Source organism: Setaria italica, chromosome IV (genome assembly GCF_000263155.2).
Source record: "Setaria italica strain Yugu1 chromosome IV, Setaria_italica_v2.0, whole genome shotgun sequence".
Lineage (NCBI taxonomy): Eukaryota > Viridiplantae > Streptophyta > Magnoliopsida > Poales > Poaceae > Setaria > Setaria italica.
In genome coordinates, this window is record NC_028453.1 from 7,828,591 (window position 1) to 7,851,485 (window position 22,895).

The window sequence follows — 22,895 nt, forward strand, 5'->3', positions numbered from 1 at the left end:
TTGAAGGGCCAACATTTAAGCAATTTTTCAACCCTCCCAAAGGTATTCCTAGTCTTCTAGTGAGCCGGTGGGTCCTTCTAGTGTTGTTGCCCCATCCGGTGCTCCTTCTAGGGCTGCTCAGTCATCTAGGGCAGCAAGGGATTCTTTTACACAAGGTGGTGCTAGGTATAAGCCTCCCTCTCCACTTCGCAAGATGTTCAACTTCTTTGCAGGCATGTACAACTCCATGAACATAAAGATGCATAAAGAGAGGCAAAAGAGAAAGAAATACACAATATGGCGCAAACAAATGCAAGAACTCAACATGACAAATAATCCACCTTCTCCGATTGGTTCAGATGATCAAGAGAGTGAGCTGAAGACAATTGAACAGCAGTGGGAGAATGCTCAGTCAGCAGATTATTGGGGAAGAACATTTGGATACTATAATCCCACATATGGAGCTATGCCTAGTGGCGGTGGTTCGTCCGCTGGTGATCCGTTTCTTGGTGCTGGCACTCCTCATCCCTCTACTGTTGACCCAAACATCCCTAGAGATGCAGCACAACAGCTTGCCTCGATGTTCTTTGAAATGCCACAATATCCTCCTTCTCCTCCTTTTAGTGGCCCGAGTGGAAATGAGGGTGATGGAGAGCCCCATGTTGATAAAATTGAAGACTAGAAGCAAAGAGAAGCCCCCAGGATTCTTTGTGGTGATGGATGATGTTTCTAAGGTTGCTGGTGTGCTTAGTATCTCCCCAGTTGCTGGCTGTTGTTTTTTAGGTTGCTAGTGTGCTTCCTGGCTGTTCTAAGCTAAGCCAAAGACAATATAGCTCTCCCCAACCCCCCTTTGTGAGGTAGTGTGATCTTTGCTAGATCTAGTGAGTTGGCTAGTAGAGAGGAGCCATTTGTGAGCACTAGAAGAACACTCATAAGCTTAAGCATTGGTTTGCCTTATCAAGTTTCAATTGAAACATTTGTTACTCTTGGAGGTGTGCCTCCTAGATGGCTAGGCGTCGTTCGGGATCTCCCAAGGTGTGGTGAGCCACGGGACAGTTTGTACAAGTCGAGCTTCGCCTCCGAAAGGGAAGAAGCTAACTAGTGAAGTGGGTAAAGGGTTGAGTGCAATCTGGCTTCTTTGGAAGCACCCAACGGAGATGTAGGATTTGCCTTGGGTGAATCTGAACTTCAGTGAAACAAATCCTTATGTCTCCTCGCTAGTTTGCTTGCATTTACTTTATACTTGTGTTCATTGTTAAACTTGTGAACTTGGTTGATCTACTTAGGTGTTAGTATTTGTGGAGTGCAGGAACTTTATGTGCCTGCTGAAGAACCTCCTCTGAGCTCCTACACTAAGTTTGATTTCATCTCAAGCTCACTAATAACGCTAAGGTTTGGGGGTTCTCTCTGCCCGTGCTAAAACCGAAGGTTCCAGATTCTGGCAGAGAGAGTTTTATTCTACTGCAAAAGGGCTTACTCTCCTAACTCTAGAATTTTTGATAGATTTCTTCGAAAATTCCATAAGTTGTGAAAATTCCAGAAATACCAGAAGAGTCGCTGATAAACTTGTTTTAAGTTGCGATATTCAGGGTACACTGATTCACTTCCGTCTAGGCGACATCAAGATCCTTTCACATGTCCATGAAGTTGGCTTATGCCAAGTCTATTCTTCTCGTTCATCCCTGAGACTATCCTTAAACATAGCAACAAGCCTCAGAAAGGTATATTTTGGAACGATGCAACCAAGTGCTCTACCGGTGACTACCTGGTCACATGGGAGACAACCTGACACTCCAAAGATAATGTAGAGCTACGAATCATTTACCTTGATGTCTAGAGTGTTGCCTTTTGGTTAAGAACCTTCACAAGTTCCTCCGTGATGACACCAATCCATGGGCACATTTGGTACAACAATGGTTGTGCCATTACAAAGGCCATGGATTTAAATCCACTCTTGCTCACTCATTGTGGGCTAGGCATGGATTTGAATCCACTCTTACTCACTCATTGTGGGCTAATCATGGTCAGGATAAGCGGTGGTGCGTCCACCTTGTGCTGATTCAACACCTGGACAACCGTTGGCCCACTCATTGCCATGCCCCTAACTATGTTCTTCCACTGAGTGCACCAATCATTATTGTTCACATCATTGTGACTGCTGCACATGTGACATCTGCTTGCAGTCGTAGCTGTCCATAACGGCCAAGAATAATAGTCATCGCTCCTATCTTGCACCCTCCCAAGCATCGAATTGTTCCCCAGATATGATGGACACTTTATTCTAGATCTCCGTCCATGGAGTTCAAGGTCAGCCTCCTCTATGCCAAGTCTACCCACCCATCTGCCTCCCCCTTACTAACACCAACTAGGGCATGTTCATGTCTAACAAGGTGGAGCTTTTTTGGTGTGAGAGAATGCAAATTTGCACACGCTTGCATCGACATGGCTTTCCTCAACACGCCCAGGTGTTCCTTCTACCCCATTGTCGATGAGGACATCATGCACCTTCTTATCAAGTGCTCATGGCTCTGCACCCATGTATGTTCTTAGCATGGTGAACATGCTCAAGGACATATTTGCCTCTTGCCATGCCTTCCTTGGACAAAGGCACCCAACTCTTCTTCTAAATACTCTCACCCCAAAAAAAATAAGTCATTGCGAGATTCAAACTTTATCCCCATAATTCTTGTCATCATTACCCCCATTTAGTATGTACATGTGCATGTGGTAGTTAATTAGCATAAAAGATGGCTAATAAATAGGGACAAACAATGACATTTATTTCACATCTCTATTAGGCCCTGTTTGGAACCGCGGTTGGGAGAAGCGCTTCTTAGATAAGCTATATAAATATTGAAATAGTGCTTAATTGAGAAGCGGGTCTGAACTAGCTTCCCTGTTTTAGTACAAATGGAGGTGGTGGGGAGAAGCGCGGCCAAAAAAAGCTGCAAAAAAGCACATCGTTTAAGTCTTATTTTAGCCATAAGCAGGAGTTAAGCTATTCCAAATAAGGCCTTAATCTATCAAAAAATTACTAGGATGACTTGTTTCCTAATAGGCATGGTGTTTGACCACGTCACCCTCGACACAAATGTCATTGCTACAAGCATGCTCACCCATTCTGAGCTCTAGTACTACTGGAAAACTAAGCTTTCGTCCTCAGCCTTAGTACCGGTTGGTTTTTAACCCAGTACTAATGTGAGCGTTAGTACCGGGTCTAACGGCTAGTCGACGAGGAGCCCCCTGTGACCTCCTTTAGTACAGGGTGGAAGCTTCACCTGGTACTAAAATCTCTCTCTGACTCCTCTCTCTCCCCCTTATCTCCCCACCCACTCGGCCTTATCCTATATCTCCCCACCCACCACCGGCCTTATCTCCCCACCGGCCACTATCTCTCCTCCCTCCACACAGCCTCCTCTCTGCTCCCTCTCCTCTCTCACTGCCGCAGGCGTAGGGGGCCTCCCTGGCCGGCCCCCGAGGCTGCTGGCCACGGGCCACCGCAGGCGCAAGGGGCCTCCCTATCCAACCCCCGAGGCCGCTGGCCGCCGCCGGCACACGGTCCTGGCCACTTTCGGCGCGGCCTGTCCTCTGGCTGCCGCCAGTGCGCCGGCCACTGCTGTGGCGAGCGGGTGAGAAGGCCTGGTGGCGCTTGCTGGCAAGTGGGTGAGGAGGCGCAGTGGGAGGCCTGACGGCGCAGGCGAAGCTCTCGTGTGAACTCTGTGATTTTAGTTCTTTCTGTGATTCATGTGAAATGGGTGATAGTGATTCTTGTGAAATATTTTCTTGTGATTTATTCTGTGTTCTTATGAAATATGTGATTGTGATTCTTACTGTGATTCATGTGATTGTGAATTATTTTGTGATTCTTGTGAAATCCGTGTGCGGGCAAGGAATTTGTGATTGTGATTCTTGGAGAAGCAGGCGCTTGTGATTCTTGGAGAAACTTACGCTTTTGGAAGCTGGAGCAGTGGTATAAACAACCAGTACTAAAGGGGTGTATTTAGCACCAGTTATTTGATCCAATACTAAAGGTCCCCCTTTAGTACTGAAATAGCAATACCGGTTGCACAACCGGTACTATAGGGGGTTTGGACCCGATACTGAAGGCGCATTCCCCAGCAGTGTAGGTTCACCGTGCCTCCTACAAGATCGACACTAAACTTAACCTCTACCATATTGGTGCACCGTATGGCGCCACAATGTAACCAACCACAAGGCAACCTTGCCCTGCCACCCACCCACCAGCACATGTTGGTATAACCTTGGTTCCATGCCTGGTGGGTGTCCAACCCTAAGCGGATCATAAAAAAGTTGAGCCGAAAGGAAAACAAGGAGGTATCCATTCGAGAGGCCCCAAATTAAACTTAAACATAACAAATAAATTATAAATAACACATTGCTAAGATATTCCAGATTGTCCTATCAAAAGTTTGTTAGGACAAATTCAGTTAAAAGATGCCATAGTTCCACATTAGCAACCACGATATTGCAAACTCAGTTTTACAAAGTAGAAGTAATTTTATATTGCCGAGGCTTTTACATGTGTAAAGCTAAATAACATACCTCACTTGCTCATGTAGCATAAAACAAAAATAGAAGACACTTTTTTGCTGTACCTAATGTAGATTATCTTCCCAATACATATCGTATATCAAGAAAAGGAATCACTAAATGTCAAAAATGACTAAATACCATGTCATATCTAGCTTATGTGGCCAACAATTCTTTTGGCAAAGGCCAAAATCTTGCTTCAGCTACATGGTTTGCTGTGCGTATAAATAGGCACCAAATCGCCCGTACCATCCACACCAACTAGAACCTAAGCAAGCACACCATCAAACACTTAGCAATAATGGCAGCTAAGATATTTGCCCTTCTTACTCTTCTAGCTCTTTCAACTAGTGTTTCTATTGCGGTCATTATTAATTCCGCAATACTATTCGCCGCTAAGTGCTGCTACCATGGCCACTATTCCGCAATACTTATCGCCGTTAACAGCTGCGGGATCTGCACTCTCATTTGTGCAATCCTACACGCAGGGCCGGCTCTAGGGGGAGGGCAGGCCGTGCGACCGCCCAGGCCCACGAAGCCGGGGAGCCATGACTATATAGATGTTAGTATATATAATTTGATTGGTGCATTTTGTTTCGGCCTTCTTAAATGGCACGCGTAAGAACTACTGCCTGCCTTCCATCCATGCTAAATTGGGCCTACCAAATTGCTTGCCAGGCCTGCCAAATACGCTTGGCCATGCCGCCGCAGATTTCGATTCGATCAGAGCATTAGACGATCAGAGCAAGCCAGGCCTGCCAAATTGCGTCCTGACACTGACGCCCTGACTCTGTGTCTCCGACTCTCCGTATGCCTACGTCGTATATGCTCCTGAGTCCTGACTCCATGCCGCCGCCCACCACCGATCTGATCATCGCCTCATCGCGCGGGTCAGCGCCTCAGCGGGTGCAGGAGGCGATCAAGCGAGCGTTGCGTCTTAGCGTTTGGACTCTGGAGCGCTGAGCGCCGCGTCAGACCGTCAGGGCGTCAGGGTTGGATTGCCGAGCGCCGCTTCTGCCTTCTGGAGCAGTGGAGCACGTCTTGATGGATTGGAGCACAGAGCACATCAAAGGCGAGTGCTTCCATCTTTGTTTTCTTTTACGTCGTTTTTGTTAAAAAGCAATTATCTAATTAATATTATTTTAGATCAACTATGTCATAAAAAAAATTGAATGGTTTGGCTATATGCAACATTGTGAATGATGTTTTGGATGATATTAATCTTGATATCGTTCTTGAAGATTTTGCATCAAGAAATACCCGAAGTCGATTTTTCACGAAGCACTGAAGCATTATATTTTTATTTGAGGTGATCATAATGGTTATTGTTTTTAGTTTTTTTTACACTATTTTTATGTTTTATGAGTTATATATATTGCAAGGTAATTTTTATTATTTGTACCGTATACTTAAATTTTTATATTAAAAATTAGTCCAACGGGCCTTTATTTTCATCTTTGCACAAAGACCCTCGAAATTATAGAGCCGGGCCCTGCCTACACGCAACAGCAATCTCACCCTCGGCTGTGGTATTGCAACAACTAGCTTTCCTACGTCGGATTCAGACAATCACAGCAGTGCAGCAGCAGCAACAACACCTGCTCTCGTACGTATTCAACCAGCTAGCCGTTGTGAACCCCGCAGCCTACCAGTAGCAGCAACAATTACTTCCATTCAACCAATTGGCTGTGGCGAACCCAACCCTCTTGTGGCAGCAACAACAATTGCTTCCATTCAACCAACTGCCCGAGGCAACAACAACAACAACTACCATTCAACCAACTAGCTGCAACGAACCTTGCCGGCTTCTTACAACAACCCATTATCGGTGGTGCTTGGTTCTAGATTACCTATAAGGCCAGCCTCAGTGGGAGTTTCATGGGCATTAAATTTCATGCCACATCAACAATTTTGCTAACTTAGCAAGTTATTTACGAGGAGAGAGATGTGGAGTTTCATTATATGTGAGAGGAGTTTCATCCCATGAAATTCAAGCGGCACAGTTACCTAGTTCCTAATCTTGGTAACAGTGCAATGAAACTGTGCACTGAAGCCTAAATTGTACTCCAATAATAAGTTTGCAGGCCGAGGCGTGTGACTCACCAGGAATAAGGAAAGTGTTGGTTATGATCGATATTGGCATCTATATTGTGCTTTCTTAGCTGGAATTGTCTGGATCATACAATAAGAACCTAAAACTCGAGCAATACTACAGTAGTATGATACTACAAATATTTATTTAACAAGTACAATTTATCCTAAAAAGTACCATGGGGACTCGGGGAGGGTAGGTAGCTCCGAACGTTCATTTTTCATTACGTCCAAATCATGTAGATGTTTATGATTTGGTCGCCATGCCTTAAGAACTCTAGATAGAGATTATTACCCCCAACGGATATCCATTATGTGTCCGAGTGTCTCTCTTTCAACCATTTTTTCGCATATATAGATGGGTTATTGCCTATCACCATCCATCACCACTTGGGTTATTGCAATCGCGATGCACGTTATGGCAACAAATAATAGAGGGTAAATATTTGTGGACAGCGGCAAACTCCTTGACTTGCTCACGCAGAACAAAGAGAGAGATGGTGAGAGGGTGCAATTGGAGGAGCGACACCGACGAAACCAATTCGCGAGGTTGACGTAGAAGTTTAGTCGGAGAGGGGCATTCGTGGCAAGCAAGGTTTTTAGTATCAAATCCTAGGTAGGAAGGATCGTTTTTATCCGAGCAAGATGGGATTGTGGGATCGAGGTCCTATCAGATTTTTTTCTAATTTTAATTTAATGTTTATATTGTATAAAAATACATTTACTAATTTTGCGTTACTGTTACGTAAGAATACAGAGCAATAATAATTGCATGGCATAACGAATGGGCTTGGAACCAGTTGGTCATCAGAAGTCCAAGTAGCACCGACCTTAGTAGGAGATTATAGGTTCGAACTCTTCCAGAAACGGATTTCTTCAGGATTTTTCCTGGATTGTTGCAACCTCAACACGTGCTGGGAAGTGACGTCAGAGACCATCTCTTTAAGGCAGGCATGTTATGCTGGAAAGTGATGTAGACTTTCTTACACATAGGGGTATGTGTGGATTTTATCTATACGTAAGTTCAGAAGTTGTCCTATCGTAAGCAAGGCTATCAAAAAATAATACACCATTAAAAATTAGGATATTAGGTGGGATCAGGATCATTTTGACTCGATAGGATTATAGTATCTTCCCTCCGGTTCCTACCTCGACGCCTGCTACGGCAAACATGCAATACTAACACCACCAGTCCATCACCTATCTGACAATCTGCAGGACACCGACTAGCAGCAATAAGAAACACAAAGCTTAACATGCAGGCAACAAATGATTAGAGTATCACCAATGGGGAAGACCGCATCAACGATTCAGCACGCTCATTCAGTCAAACGAACGCAACATACATCAGGTCATTTGGTACTCTCATCCATGTCGCCACAATATAAGAACACTCTATCAGAGAGGTGCACCCGGCTTCAGAAAGGGGATTGAGGTGCATAAGCGGCATGGATCCACGGGACTTTGTGTAACAGGTATGCAAATGTAACTGAAACGCTGCGTCTAAATGTTTATGCTCCAGTCGTAGGGTTGGTACGCGACTTTCAGTTGAGTGCTCGCGAGAAGTTCCAAGAGCTGCTCTGACTGTGCAGGCTCAAGGTAGTTTGCGGCGTGCTTCAGTACTTCCGTCTCATTCTTGCCAAAATCTGAGCTATACCTGAAAATCATGTAGAACATGAGATTGAGCTGAGAAAGTGATCATTAATGCATTCACTATATCCTATCAAGATCTCGATCATAAATTTGGTCATCCTTTCTTTCAATAGTTTGTTACTTGCACTCTCATAAGTAGAAGACTATGAACTCTCATAAAATCCATCCTTTGCTTATATTTCTGGAATTGCATAGTTGTCCTCGTATCTGAAGTACCCTCCTTTGTATATTGAGTTAACGATATAATTGCATATATCAAAGCACTGGATTCTCCAAGAGTAGCACTGATAAATGCATGATCATTTTGATTTGACAGTTTTTAGTATGCACACTACCAAGAGAAAGCAGTAAAACTTTGAAGACACTGAGTAAAGCAAGAATAACAATCATCTTACCATTTTAAAATCTTGCTTGCAGATGCAACTTTGGCATCAGGGTCAACAATCAGTCCTCCATTCCTTAGGAAATCACGTGCAGCTTCCATTAATTCTTTGTCAATATCTCCTGGCGAGTAACACCTAAGGGCAGGTCCAGATTTGGTGCCACATACCAAAGCAAAGTGAACAGGAGGTTCATGGTATGGAAGGGCCACCTGCAGTTACAGGAAAGATAAATGAAAACATATTCTCATCACAAATCTAGTTAACTCCTGGGTGGCATATGTAGGACTCAGTAATTAGTTAGTTAAAAGAACAAAAAGGGTGCTTATAAAATGCTGTAATATGCCAGCAGCATATTGCTGCTATAACGTGAAAAGAGTTGTGGCTATGTAGTGGCTGTTTTTGGCAAGAAGGCAAACCTTTCCGCCTCTGATACAGCAACCTCAATTGTGGGAGCGTGCAGCAGACAACTTCTATAACAATATGTTTTTATCTAATCTTTTTGTTTACAACATCTGCTGAACTTCTATCTGACTTTCCAGAAACAAACAAAGGAATATACTAAATATACAATGGTCGTCTGATGGGCTATATATATTTCTTCTTTCTCCTGTAATCTGCTACTAGAAACTCTGCTCGACAATACATGTTTCAATCTTCTACACGAAAACCCAAAAAATACAATACCAGCACTTCGTTGCACCAGCATGACATTCTCAATCAGCAGTGGATTGCTGAATGTTTCATTCGGTGTCAAATCACATGAAACTTAAAGAGGTATCTTTGTGAGAAAAGAGAGGTTCTTTGTTTTCAAAAGAAGAAGTTTTCCATTCTCCATGCAAATCACATATCAAACATTTCCCCTTAAGCTTCCCTATCTAGGAAAAGTGCAGGTTGAACATACATCCAGTCTTAAAAAAACTGAACATCTATTTTGGTGGCAAGGGTAGACAACTAGACATAAGAAGAGCTGCTTGGTAGAACAAAGTATATGACAGAAATACATACACCAAAACAAAGAGGATTCCAGGCACTATTGGGGCATTTGAGGAAAAAGCAAGTAGTTGTAAACAGATAGATATGTTTTCACATTTTCACTGGGATCTGATTTGTTCACCTTGGATCTTCGGTCTTTCTGTCCGAAAGGTTTAGCAATGTTGTATGGTGGCCTTTGGTTGCCACGTAGAATGCCGTTTTGGATAGCTGAAAGTGAATAAGCACATCCACCAATGACACACTTGAAATCTCCAAAAAACTTTTTCCTGTCCAGTGGTCCAGCAGGATGGCCACATGTCACTAATGCATGGATAGCCATCATATTGTAGAGATTTATGAAGAAAGCTAGCTTTTCTTCACGTGATAAGTCATCAATTTCCACCCTTTGGAGCTCCTCGATTGTTCTAATATACCTATGTAGGAGAAATGAGAGTTAGTACAATCTCCTGTCTTAATGCAATGATACACAGATATCCTGCATATTTGAGAGAGAAAAAAGGCATAATGCACCCATCATCACAATAGGGCACCCCAAACAAAACAAAAAGTCATTACACTACAGGATTTGCAACATTTGCTGAGAGGTTCTATGCAGGTGGCCGACTGTGATCCCAATTCAGTATTAAATTTGCGCTAATGCCCGAAGATAATTAGGCCTAATAGGATACTACTTTGCCGAGAGTAGAATGTAATCACCGTCCAACAATTGTCGACCAGGAAAATGTGTCGAGATGAGGGTTATAGAAAATAAGATAACTGGTCTCTGTCAGCCATTTGATTAAAGTCTCAGCAATAGATGCATTCCCAGTTGTGTTAGTGTGTTTGAAAGAAAATGCTATTCATAGATTTACAGCATAGAAAATAAAGAGCAATCCCAATAAATATATCAAGATCCACCCATTATATTACAAACTTAAACATCTGTATCAACTCAAAAATCTGCCAAAAGTAGCAATAACAACCAACTGTTGTAGTATATGGAGACAAACAATACATGGACTATTCAGTATAATATGATTTTTGCATCTTGATCAAGCATATACAGCTAAGCACTGACCTTTTAAATTCCTCACAGCCCTGGATGCTTCTGTAGTCAACATGTCTACCATCCACAGATACATAAGCTTCAAAAATGGCATAAGATAATAATCTCAACCTTGTTGCAATTTCAGCAATAGGTTTCGGTGCAACATCAATAATGCCCCTAGGGATGTTGTAGCACTGAGTCATAACTACAGGATCATGATCCAGGAAACGATACAGCTGATTTCCATCTTCAAAGACATTCTCACTGCAGTGACAGAAGTTGATATTAATAACCTCCAATTTGTCAACCAATACAGAAGGATATAATATAAATGCAAAGAATATTGCATGCTAATTTCAAAACTTACTCTAGAACATGACGAAAGAAGTATTTGCTTGCAAGCTTCCTTCCAAATTCCACTGCCTACATTTCCAGTACAAGACAAAAAGCCTTAATTAAATGAAAAATCCTTTCACAACATAATGATATGAAACACGCAATTTTGCCATCTATATAGCTAAATTAAAGTCAGTACCAAGAATTAGAGAAATCAAGAATGATGTTATTCAAAACTCATGTTGTAAGGCGTAACATCTCCTAAAGAAAAGAGTAATTATGGCATGAATCATAGATACTTTACCTCATCTCTCTCCAAATACTGATCTTCTGACAAGAAATCCACAGCTTCGCTACCAAGAAAGCAGTTACTAAATCTTCTCATCTTATAGAATCTATCCTTAGGAGTGACCGACTCTCTCATTTTTCTGACAATGGTTGCCAACTCATCCATCTTCCCACTTCCAGATTCATCATCTTCTCCAGGTAAGGGAGGTAAGGGAGCAGAAGATGAGGGTTCTTCTTTGAAAAGAACACCGATATGCTCATCAAGTATGCCAGAATCTTCCATTTTTTTCAACTCAATTAATCCTCCGATCAGAAGGTCGTTGAAATAAACTTTTGGTACAGTAAATGACCCAGTATTCTTCTCCAATTCCAACTTTCTACTGGGGAAGATGTCAATGTTGATCTCAACATACTTGAGCCTTTTCTGATGCAAGAAAAGACGAACCATTTTGCAATCTTCACACCCCAGTTTTGTGTATATTATAATCCTACCCTTTACTGTTGGTTGCTCCAACAAACCAGGCACATCTTCATGCCCTGCTTCCCCAGTTATAAAAGTATCAAAATCTCGTCCAATTTTAATCAAGTTTAGTGGATTCCAAGCAGTCCTTTCGTCGGTTTTCTGCTGCACCTCTTTAGGTTTAGGTTCAGCATCAGACCCAGTCTTCTCGCTGTTGATGCATTCTGAACCATCACTCTTGTCAGCTTCAACCTTGAACTCATTTTCATCCTTTTTGCCAGAAAGGCGCCGCATAAATGTTGAAACTGCAATGGCACTCTTTTCTTTAACAAAATTCTTGATTGCAACAGCTCGCTCATTGAGTACAGACCCCTGAGCCTCTGAGTCAAGTTCCACAGACTGATTGGATGAGCGCCTCATTTCTTCCATTTCAGGAACCTCAGTTCCATCAAACACTGGCTCTTCAGATTTGTCTTCAGCAAGAATCTCTTTTGTGATCTGGTTTGAATCTACAGGTTCCATGGCGTCTGTACTTGTACTTTCATTCATCTGCCCATTTAAGTACTTTGCTGAATTACCTTCCTCTCGGATCTGTGCTTCTGACTCCTCACTTAAATCCACATTCGAAGAATTTGTTGCTTCTTCTACATTTAACTTTTCTGTTTTCCTTGACAAATCTCCTGCATCTCCACAATTTTCTTCAGGTTTAGTACACTCTTTGGTTACAGTAAGATTTTTCTCATCCTTGTCTGTACTCTCCATGATGCAAGATAGCCTTCAGTAGGAAGCCTGTGTAATAATCAAGACATGCAGTAGATTGTTAATGAAATAAATAGTCAAATATGGCAGAATATCCTTCAGTAGGAAGCCTGTGTAATAATCAAGACATGCAGTAGATTGTTATTATATAAAAAATATATAATAAAAACATTTCATGGATAGGCGGATTGAAGACTATGCTAAGTAAGTCAAATATGGCAGAATATCAAGGTGAGTGATGCAATGACCAATACACACGTTATCCAGAAATTTTATGCAATTAGGGATGCAAGCATTTAAGCCTGAATCTTGCACGTATCTAAAAAAAATGGAATACAAAATAAATCTGCATAGATGACAAACCATTCTTCCATATTTAGCTCCCATGCAATTTTGCACGTCATGCAGTCAGTGTCTAGTAGACTAGTACCAATCAGCAACTCACATGAGTATGCAAGAGAAAGTTCAATGGTTATAGTGGCACAAACAAACTACAGATCTCAATCATTTTGGAAAATTAAATGATGCATATTAGTCCCCAATCACAAGGAATGGGGCAGCATTGAATGCGCACAGCTCAAATCCTTCAGAGATTCACTGCATGGTAAACGGAAAACTTGAACTCAATTGAACCTCAGAGAAGGTGGGACATCTGGGGCACGTTCTCAACAACACATCCTTATCACAAATAGAAGGACCACTCAGACATCGCATCATTCAATTCAACAGCAGCAATTACACAGGAAAATGCACTCAAATGCTAAATTTCGAACAAGTCACATCAACACTGCGTCAATCGAGCAGACCACTAGTACTACTCCCTCTGTCCCTTAATATTTGTCGCCGTGGGAAGCGTGCCGGTCATACTTTTTTAAGTTTGACTACATTTGTAGAAAATATTAGCAACATTTATATTTTTAAATAAATTTATATGAAATAGATTCAACGATCTATCTAATGATATTAATTATGTATCATAAATATTAATATGTTTTATATATATTTGGTCAAAGTTGATTACGTTTGAATTCTTAGGAAGTGAGAAACGGAGGGAGTACATCACAATCTAGCACTAAATGCTCTCCTTAAATAACAACCCAATCTTTGATATCGCTCACAAAAGGAAGCAGGACGGGAATTAATCTCATATCCTTGACCGCAAACAACACACCGTGGCACGCATTCATGGATGACGCATATGCTCCCGGAGTGGAACACATTAACAGGCTTGGACAGACGCCGCCACACACTGGGCGAATCACCTCCAACATTGCAATACTATCACACACGGAATGCACAAACACGAGGCTCTAAGTACCAACATAAGCCGCATCTCCCGTGAAACATTCCTCCCGCAAACGTCACGCTTGGACTCGACCAAATCCCCACCGTCTACAGTCAACAAAACCAACCGCGCACCAGCACAGTTCGCCGCCACAACCATCGCCTCACGCACCAAAGCGAAACACAAGATCCCGCCACCGGTAAACACCGCGAGCACGGGCGGTCAACACTAAAACAATCCGCAACTAAACCACATCCGCAGCAAACCGCCGAAAAATAAACGGAAGCAAACGCGCCCCATTCCCCCCAAAATAAATTCAAACACACCAACCTGCCGAAGAACGCCGGAGCAACGGGCCCCAATCTGAACCCCGGAGTCCTGGACCTGCGCTATTGAACATACGGACCAAAACAAAATCAGAGGGAAAAAAAAAGAGCAGAGATTAATCGAGAAGGAAGCAAAGGAAGAGAGAGGAGGGAGAAACAAGGAAGCGGGGACGTACGCGAGGGTCCAAGCCGAGAGCCGAAATCCGTGTGCTCCCGGGCGGGGTTGACTGGAAGTGGGAGGGAGGCGAGAGCAGGAGGGGAAGGGAGGGAGGAAATGGGGGCAAGCGGAGCGGCGGCGGCGGAGTGGGGAGAGGCCGACCCGAGGCGACCGGGGGGTTGTAAGAAGCGGGAACCGCGGGGCGAGCGGAGGAAGCTGACGAGAGAAGCGGGAGAAAAAGGGGAAGGGCAGGGGGGACTGGGAGACGTCTCCGGTCACGTGGGTCTGCCTTCTGCGGATCGGGCCTGTCGAGTGGATTGGATCGGCACGGACTTTGACCGCGGCGGCGGCCCACGTCAGGGACGGTGGATTCTTCCGAAAATCCTTGTAAGGTAAATCTATAATGAAAGTCTGAAAGAAACACAAAGAATTGTTTTCTTCCACAAGTAGATACAAAGTTATCCAAATACTATGGCTGTGTAAGAATAGTAAGGCCCCGTTTGGAGAGGGGGTGCAGTTTAGCACCCCACTTTTTAGCACATTTTAGCACTTGGGCTCCCAAACAGGGGTGCTAAAAGGGATGTGCTAAAGTTTAGCACCCCCATTTTCTTTAGCACACCCAAGGGGTGCTAAAAGGTGCTAATGGGTACTAAAAGTGGTTCCAAGCTCATTTTTTCCCCTGCTGCCCCCCTCTCTCTCCTCTCCACTTTTCCTCAAGCCAGTCATAAATGAGGGCAATGTAGTCATTTCTCACCCAATGTGCTAAACTTTAGCACTGTATCCAAACAACCCCAAGTGCTAAACTTTAGCACTTCATTTGAGGGTACTAAAGTTTAGCATTGTGTATCCAAACGGGACCTAAGTCATAGTAGATGGTGTAACTGCCTAACTGGCACTCATTGACTTAGGCCCTGTTTGGCATGGCTCCAGCTCTGGGTGGAGCTGCTCTACTCCAAAACTCCAGGAAGAGTCAGCTCCACTCCAGAACTCCAGAAATAAAATGGGGTGTTTGGCTAGATGGATACTCTCAGCTCCAAAAAAAAATCAATTTCAGTGTTAATTGCTATTGTTGCCCCCAATTGAAGTCCCACTTGTCATCCTCTCCTCCTCCTTTCTTCCTCCTTTCTTTTTCCTCTCTCTTCTGTTGCCCACTGGTCACCCGAAGGAAGAGGAGGGGAAGGCACCAGCAGGTGGGTGGTGCGGCCGGCGGCGAGGCTCGGGCGGGCGGCGGTGGAGGCGGCCGGCGGCGGGGCTCCGGCGAGCGGCGGTGGGGGCGGCCGGCGGTGGGGCTCCAAGGCCGGAGCGCGCGGGACAGAGGGGCCACGACGGCCGGCGGCAGGAGCGACGGGCGGCGCTAGCGCGGTGGAGACGAGCGCGTGGAGTCTCGGAGGAAAATAGAACGAACCGTTTTTTCTATGTAACCAGTGGCATTGGTGGGTAATTATCCACCAACTCCACGAGGAGGTTCGAAAGAGTGGTTTCTGGAGTAGCAAAAGAGGTGCTCCAAAACTCCACCTCCATTTGCACTACAGCTCCATGGAGCTGGCAACTCCATGGAGTTTTGGAGTTGGGGTGTTTGGCTGAATTTTTTGATGGAGTTGCTAGAGTTTAGGAGTGGAGCTATGCCAAACAGTGCCTTAGTGTTGTGCCATTACATTGTTCAACTTTCTGAATTTCTCATGTTTTCTTGCTAATGCCTAATGACAGTGAAGAGTGAGGGTTTGGATATGTCCTCATCTATTGCACTTATCAAAGCACTTGAAATTGTCTGTTTCAAGATAGGAGTATTAGTCAGTGTTGTGGATATCGTTTATTGAACTAGAATATATCTGAAGCTTTAGTGCTTGAGAATTCCCTTCGTAATCGTGTAGAGTTGATAAGATACTTTCTGATCATAGCATTTCTCTACCTTTTCAAAGTTGTTCGGAATTTGAGGATCAGGCCTCTGCAATTACATGAAATGCTAAGCTTAGATTATTGCCATGTTGATCCGGTAAAAAGAGATAGTTACCATGTTGTGTTAATTTCAGAGGGCAATATGCATCTACTATTGTAGACTTGTAGTGCAGAACGTATCCACAATTTATAAACAAAATATATTATCTTGTCTAAAACTTCAAAATAAAAATGAGAATCAAAATTGGCACTTGAAAGCAGCTTTGCTCATCTTGCAGTCCACATTGATTTTGTGGATCTTGAGCCTGCCTGCAACTCTGCATATTATGCTGGGAAAATGGGTGCTGGATGGGGAGTTGAAGAAATTTAAAACATGACTTCTTTCAGTGATCATGTCATGAGTCATAACTAAGAATGGGGAAGCATGAGTTTTTCTGCGAAATCGATGTAAAGTTGTATGAAAGGTCATGTAAGAAAAAAAACTAATGTTGTCTAAAAGGTTGTCATGTCATGTGTGGGTTGACTTAAAAAGAACTGATGCTTAAAGCCTTAAACTAATAAGGTCTGTAGCTTCTGCTAATTTCTTTGAATGGAGTGGCAATGAATGATAATTTTGTTATCCACGAAGCCATGATGCCTAATTTCAACAGTTTTTAACACACTCAGACATTTTCTTCGTGTCACGTGTTGCACAACATTTATTTAAGTTGCTCAACATCTTTTTAAAGTTGCCCAACATCTTTTTAAACGCACCAACATTTCTTGATATCAATCAACATTTGTTTGGCATGCACCAACATTTTTTCTAGGTTTTTCTAATTGTTTTTATACTCTAACCAACATTTTTCTTGATAATGACCAACATTTCTTTACATAAACAAACATTTTCCTTTAACTTATATCTGAACACACACCAATGTTTCTAGATATTGATCAACATTTTTTATATTTGCAGAACATTTTTTCACACTCTCCAACAATTTATTTGACATACACCAACATTTTTCTTGATACACGAACATTTCCTTTAAATAATTCAACATTTATTGATGGTTGCCAATATTTTTTGAGCATGTACCAATATATTCTTAAAGCTGTTTTTAAACTCTTACCAACATTTTAGAATCTGTTCAACTTATTTTTGAACACATCTCCAACATTTTCTTTATATCTCTCGACATTTTTTTATGATTGCCCACATTTTTCCACAATCTCCAACATTTTTCTTGACCATTATCAACAATTTTTTCATACACAGTTTTTTCTTGAACTTATTTTTTAATATTATCCAACATTTCATTAACATACACTAACATTTTCCTTTAACTTATTCTCAACACATAGCAACATTTGTTGATATTGACCAACAATTTATCTGACATTCACCAACATTTTGTTTGATAGACCAACATTTCCTTTACATAATTCATCATTTTTTAGCATGTACCAATGTATTCTTAAATTGTTTGCCTAACATTTTTTTACGTACTCCAACATTTTTTCAATAATAGCCAACTTTTTTTCGACATGCACCCAACATTAATCAGGAATCCACTTTGCAGGTTAGGGTAGTCATTTTCGAAACAGAAGATCAAAAGGTCTTTTATGACAAATTCACTTATGATATTCCATGAGGACAGTAGTTGTTCATCTTATTTTGTTCCAACTCCTCTCTTACAAGTACAACAAATTTCATGAAAGTTCATCGACATGCTACTTTAATTCAAATGTTGTCCTCTCCCATTTGCTTCCAGGTTTGTCACAAGTTTCTTTTCTATTAATGATTATCTATGTTTTATACTTTAAAATGTTATGATACAAAAACTACATCGTTCTAACATTTTGTTACCATTACACGACTAGTAAATGTTTTCAATATTTACAACTGCATGTTCACTTTTTATGATGAATGTTTCCAACATTTTTTAGTTCAACATTTTTGTAGTTTCTAACATTTCTTAGTTTCTAACATTTTCTTGTTTCCAACATTTTTTAGTTCAACAAATTTACATGAAAATGTTCAACTGATCTGATTTCACTCTCGTATTGTTCAACAACTTTTCTCCATTAGGTTCAACAATTTTAGAAATGTAACCTATTATTGTTCAACAATTATCTTGTCAAACTCATTATGATATTCAACAGTTCTAACAATTCCTTTTCCACAACCCAACATTTATAAAACTTACTATAATTATATATTTATTATTAACAGGTGCTCCAGTTCTTCATGAGCAGATGATTCTTTTTACTATGGTTAATGTTTCTTAGTTGAGGATCAAGTACACCTAAAGTTACTTAGTTAATTATTACTAATCTGTTTGTTCTCAAATTTGTGTAATAAAAATTTTATTCTCACTTTTGTTTTTTAATTAGACGTGTCTTGTCATGTCAAAATTACATATTACTATATTAAAAAAGTTGTAAGTGCCCACCTGTTAGTATCCCACTTCAAACTACATGGCAAAAAAAGTCAAAGAAGTCAGTTGAGAACTAGTGTTACATGAAAAAAAAATAAACACCCGCATGGGGCATTCTGGTCGGAGGCGCATGACGTGTCCATGTAACTGTGGAACAGAATGGAAACGGCGCAACTGGGTTTTTTGATAACTATTGGACTTACAGTGCAGACGCTTAAGAGCAACTCCAAAAGGCTGCTAATCTTTACCCTAATACCTTCTTTAGAAAAAAAACCTCCAACAGTCCACCTAAAATTCTCCCAAAACATTGGCGACCTGAAAAAAAACACACCTCAAAACATTGGCGACCTGAAAAAAAACACACCTCCCCCTCCATATTTTCACGTCGCGAGCGCTTCCCCAATCCGTCCCCGACCTCTTTCCCGCGCCTATTTTTTTCCCGGGCGCGCACACCAGCACCGGCCGCCCCCCAGCCGCCGCCCCATGGGGCACGGCGTCAGCTGCACCCGCACCGGTGACGAGCATGACTACTTTCGCGCGGTGCAGCTCGGGGACCTCGACGCCCTCGCCGCGCTCTACGACTGTCTCTCCGCACTCCACATCGCCGCCGCCAATGGGCGCATCGAGGTCGCTCCTCTTCTTCACGCCATGGTGAATCGGCGCAAGCAGGTGCTGGATCCCATCAAACTGATGCCTTTTTTGTTTGCAACTTGCAAGGATCTCTCTGCTAGCTTTGGGAGGGGCTGCGGCGCCGGCGGGGTGAGCGGGGGGGCGAGGGGGGACGGCGGCGGGGCGAGGGGCGGCGGCGGCAGGGTGAGCGGCACCGTGTAGTTCCTGCCATTCTTGCCGCCGCCGAACCCGACAGCGCAGTTGGCGAGGCGCTGCCGGTTGTCGTCCCAGCTCGGGTCGCAGCGCCAGCAGTCGTCCACCGGGTTGCCGGTGCCGCAGTCGCTGTCAAGCATCCGTCGGTGTTGTGATGTATTCACGCTTCTGTAAAAGAACAAGGAAGATTAAACTAACTGACGGTAAGATGATGGTATAATTTAGTCTCAGAAATTAATACAGTTTAGCTACCTGACTAAATCTTGCACGACCTGTTGCCCACCTGTGGTTGAGGAGTGGATTGGCAATGGAGAAGAGATGGAAAGGGGAAGAAAGGATGCAGTAAAGCAGAAGAAGATGAGAAAGACCATTCTTGTTGATGACAAGACGAACTTGATAGAACAGCAATTTAGGAGTATAGTAGCTGCTGATCTCGATCTAAATAGACAATAATACCCTGGCCGTTGGGTAGGTGACTTGGGTAAACCCAACTGTTGTATCTGACAATTGTGCTTGCGAGACTGCTTGTCCGCCTGAAGGCTGTTGCTCTTTTAGCTTGTGCTGGTCCATTGGCTGAAGAGATGCAGTGGCCTTCCCTAGGTACGAAAGCAGCTTCGCAAGACGGCTGCTGATTTTGACGGAGGAAAAAACGGACTGCCATGACGTGACCTGATTTAAAATATCGGGAGACTAGCTTTTTAGCAGAATGTGATCTGATATGTTTTTATCTAATACTTTATTTTGGGAAGAATTTTTTAGCATACTTTTGGAGTTGCTCTAAACAACTTCCGGTAGATATACATGGACGCCCGGATTCTTCTGCCTGGACTGCAGGTCTCTGCATTCTGCAACTGCAATGGGATTTTTTCTGATAAAATAATACTGCTGTTTTTTTTCTTACAGCTACTTTTTATGAGACGAAAAAGAGTACTGCTTCTTTCAAAAAATTTAGAAAAAGATGAAGTAGTATTGAACTCGTATTTTGCATTGGTATGTACATAATTATATATTATTTCAGAACAAAATATTAACATCTACTCCCTCCGTTTTAAATTGTAAGTTGTTTTGACTTTTCTAGGTTCATATCTAGATATAATATATGTCTACATGTATAATAATATTTAGGAAATTAAAAAATCAAAACGAAATATGGCCCATATGGTTTACCCTCTCCTGCTTACCCATCGCCATTCGTTCCTTTCATTAGCGTTGACGCCATCCTTCTCCCAATGCAAGTTGTAGCTTTACCTTGGCATGTGAAATCTGTACCACCACAGCGCTCCCCTTGCTTTGGCGCTCGCCCCCAACTTGTTGCTCGCATACCTCGTTATCACGCCAGGTCGCCAACCCGCCATGAAATCTGCGCATAAGTGGCTGAACGAGTAAAATGTCGCCGGAAGTAGTCGAGCCATGTGTGCAGTGTTATCTCATCCGTTTTTCTTTTACTACTCACATAACGATAACATGGCGTAAGCTCTGTACAGAATAACGTAAGCTATCATCGCATGTTTTAGGAGATAGGAGTGTACCTTTGCTTCCAGGTTGAAGGTAAAACAAGCCTTACAACTAGTCACCGAAACCCCGCCTGGCCGCCTCCAGTGGCAAACAATCTAGACGGACAACGTTAGCGAGATCGCCCCAACTTCGAACCGGAGCCTTGGGTTCTGCCCGCCTTTTCTTTCTTTTTCTGGAGAGATTGACGTGGCTTTGCCCAAGCAGCCGGCCGGGGAGACCACGCGCGGCGCACTGCTCAAGTGCTCATCTCCGTTTTCTGTTGAGGACAGACTCTCAGTTTGGTCCGCACCGGCGTCGCGCTCGGTTTCACGTACAGCTTTAGCTACGCTCCAGCTGACTTTCGATGCGCCGGTCGCCAGATTTCGATGGTTTTGTCCAGGGACGAAGAACCACCGGACTCGCGAGTCGCGACGGCGGCGGCAGGGAGTTCGGCGCGGAGCCTTTCGGCGCATTCAGCGCGGTGCCCCGCGCGATGGAATGGATCGGCGATGCGAACCCGGCGCACCGTCTCGTGGCAAGGCACCAGTAGCCTGGCGCGCATGGAATGGAAGAACAAAAGATTTCTTGCGTAAAATAGCGGTTTAGTTACTCCTGCTGCTGAGAGGTCAAAAGAAAAAAAAAAGGATTTAATTAAGGAAAAAAAGAGTGATCCGGATTAAGTTCGGGGGTTTGAACCCGACGTGAATCGAACACGCAACCTTCTGATCTGGAGTCAGACGCGCTACCATTGCGCCACGGATCCCGGATAATGTAAGGGGACGAAGTATTTTATTAATAGGTAAGATACGCTACGCTCGGAACTCCTCGGAAGCAGTTAAATTGGCATCGTCTCGTGACGGCTCATTCAAAAAAAAAAAAAAAAACCGAAGAAGAAAGAACATTCAGAAAAGAAATCTTCTTGCAGTTCTGTATCAATCCTAGACCTGAAACTTCATACGATCCTGAGACTGAGATCTGAGCGAAAAGCATTGAACTGCTGAGCAGGGGTGGAGCCAACGGGGAGCGCAGGGGCCTGGCCCCCCTAATGCTGCCGCACACCACCACGTGAGAGCTTCTAAACTACTGTTTCACTAATCAAAACAGGATTAAGACCCTCAAACAGCCCAGCCTACTGGCCCATGAGGCCATACAAGTTGTGTTCTGGCCTGATATCCAATGCAAACGTGAGGGCCATCTCCATAGTCAAATAGCTAGCTAGTTAGTACTCATATATCTTAAAGATCTAATATCATTTTCTCTCAATTCTTTGGGACATTGGCATAAAGAAATAGAAAACAATTGATTCAAACCGTGTATTCTAAGAAAGCATATAATTGACATTTAGCTTCTTTTAATTTTCCATGTTTTATATGCTAGTTTGAAGCAAGATCAACCCAAATACATTTCCTTTGTGTTATCACCAAACCCATCTATACGCAATCAATCATCACAATTAATAGCATCACCTGTGTAATTATTTTATACATCTTTGGGTTATACAACCTATCCACTATTGCATGGCAACATGTAGGAGAACTTGTTCTACGAATACAATCAAATATATGGTTCGATAGGGCCGTTTCTAGAATACCTTCGTTCGTGCTATATTGGAGTTCATGAAAAAAAAATTATGAGATCGTTTTTATACTCGATGTCTCGGCCCTCCTATGGTCGAATCCTGGCTGCGTCCCTGCTGCTGAGACTTGGTCCACTGCTGCATGCGTAAAGCCATCGCTCTCATCCGTAGAAACTGACACCAGAACTGACAGAAAATTCCACCAAGAAAATAACAGTTGACTGAATAAACTCTGAAAACCTAGGAAGCCAGAGCAGTACTTTCCGCAGTCTCCACACAAACAGGTTGGTACTCCTATTATCTTGGAATAAATGAATGGAGTTCAAACAAGCTCCAAGTCATCACGTTTATCCTACGTGGACGTAATTAAATGAAGCCCTTGTTTACTTCGCGAATTTG

The 22,895-nt window shown here is 42.9% G+C and overlaps 1 protein-coding gene, 1 non-coding gene and 1 pseudogene across 3 annotated transcripts; 1 reads left to right on the plus strand and 2 right to left on the minus strand.

Moving 5' to 3' along the window:
- Positions 1-4,831: 4,831 nt before the first annotated feature.
- LOC101754336 lies at positions 4,832-6,375 on the plus strand (annotated as a pseudogene).
- A 1,482-nt stretch (positions 6,376-7,857) lies between these two features.
- Positions 7,858-14,522, minus strand: LOC101783911. Of its 2 annotated transcripts, none has more exons than XM_004964957.3 (8): positions 14,308-14,522; positions 14,136-14,189; positions 11,318-12,550; positions 11,045-11,100; positions 10,708-10,941; positions 9,772-10,063; positions 8,670-8,866; positions 7,858-8,278 (listed from the first exon to the last, which is right to left on the minus strand). In XM_004964957.3, the coding sequence occupies exons 3-8, from the start codon at positions 12,521-12,523 to the stop codon at positions 8,125-8,127; spliced, it is 2,139 nt and encodes a 712-aa protein (XP_004965014.1). In that variant the 5' UTR covers positions 12,524-12,550; positions 14,136-14,189; positions 14,308-14,522; the 3' UTR covers positions 7,858-8,124. The 2 variants fall into 2 exon arrangements, with proteins under 2 accessions (XP_004965014.1, XP_004965013.1); XM_004964956.3 differs by having other exon boundaries at positions 14,136-14,194.
- A 7,089-nt stretch (positions 14,523-21,611) lies between these two features.
- On the minus strand, positions 21,612-21,683 carry TRNAW-CCA. Its single transcript has one exon. It is a non-coding gene; the product is annotated as a tRNA-Trp (tRNA).
- Between the last annotated feature and the right edge of the window lie 1,212 nt (positions 21,684-22,895).

What these genes read in the sequence shown, in the direction of transcription:
- LOC101783911 (XM_004964957.3), bottom strand. Translation starts at nt 12,523, where the DNA reads ATGGAGAGTACAGACAAGGATGAGAAAAATCTTACTGTAACCAAAGAG. An exon ending in GGCTGTGAGGAATTTAAAAG is followed by an intron (nt 10,064 to 10,707) that starts GTCAGTGCTTAG and finishes TCTCCTACATAG; the next exon opens with GTATATTAGAACAATCGAGG. An exon ending in AGAAAGACCGAAGATCCAAG is followed by an intron (nt 8,867 to 9,771) that starts GTGAACAAATCA and finishes CTGTAACTGCAG; the next exon opens with GTGGCCCTTCCATACCATGA.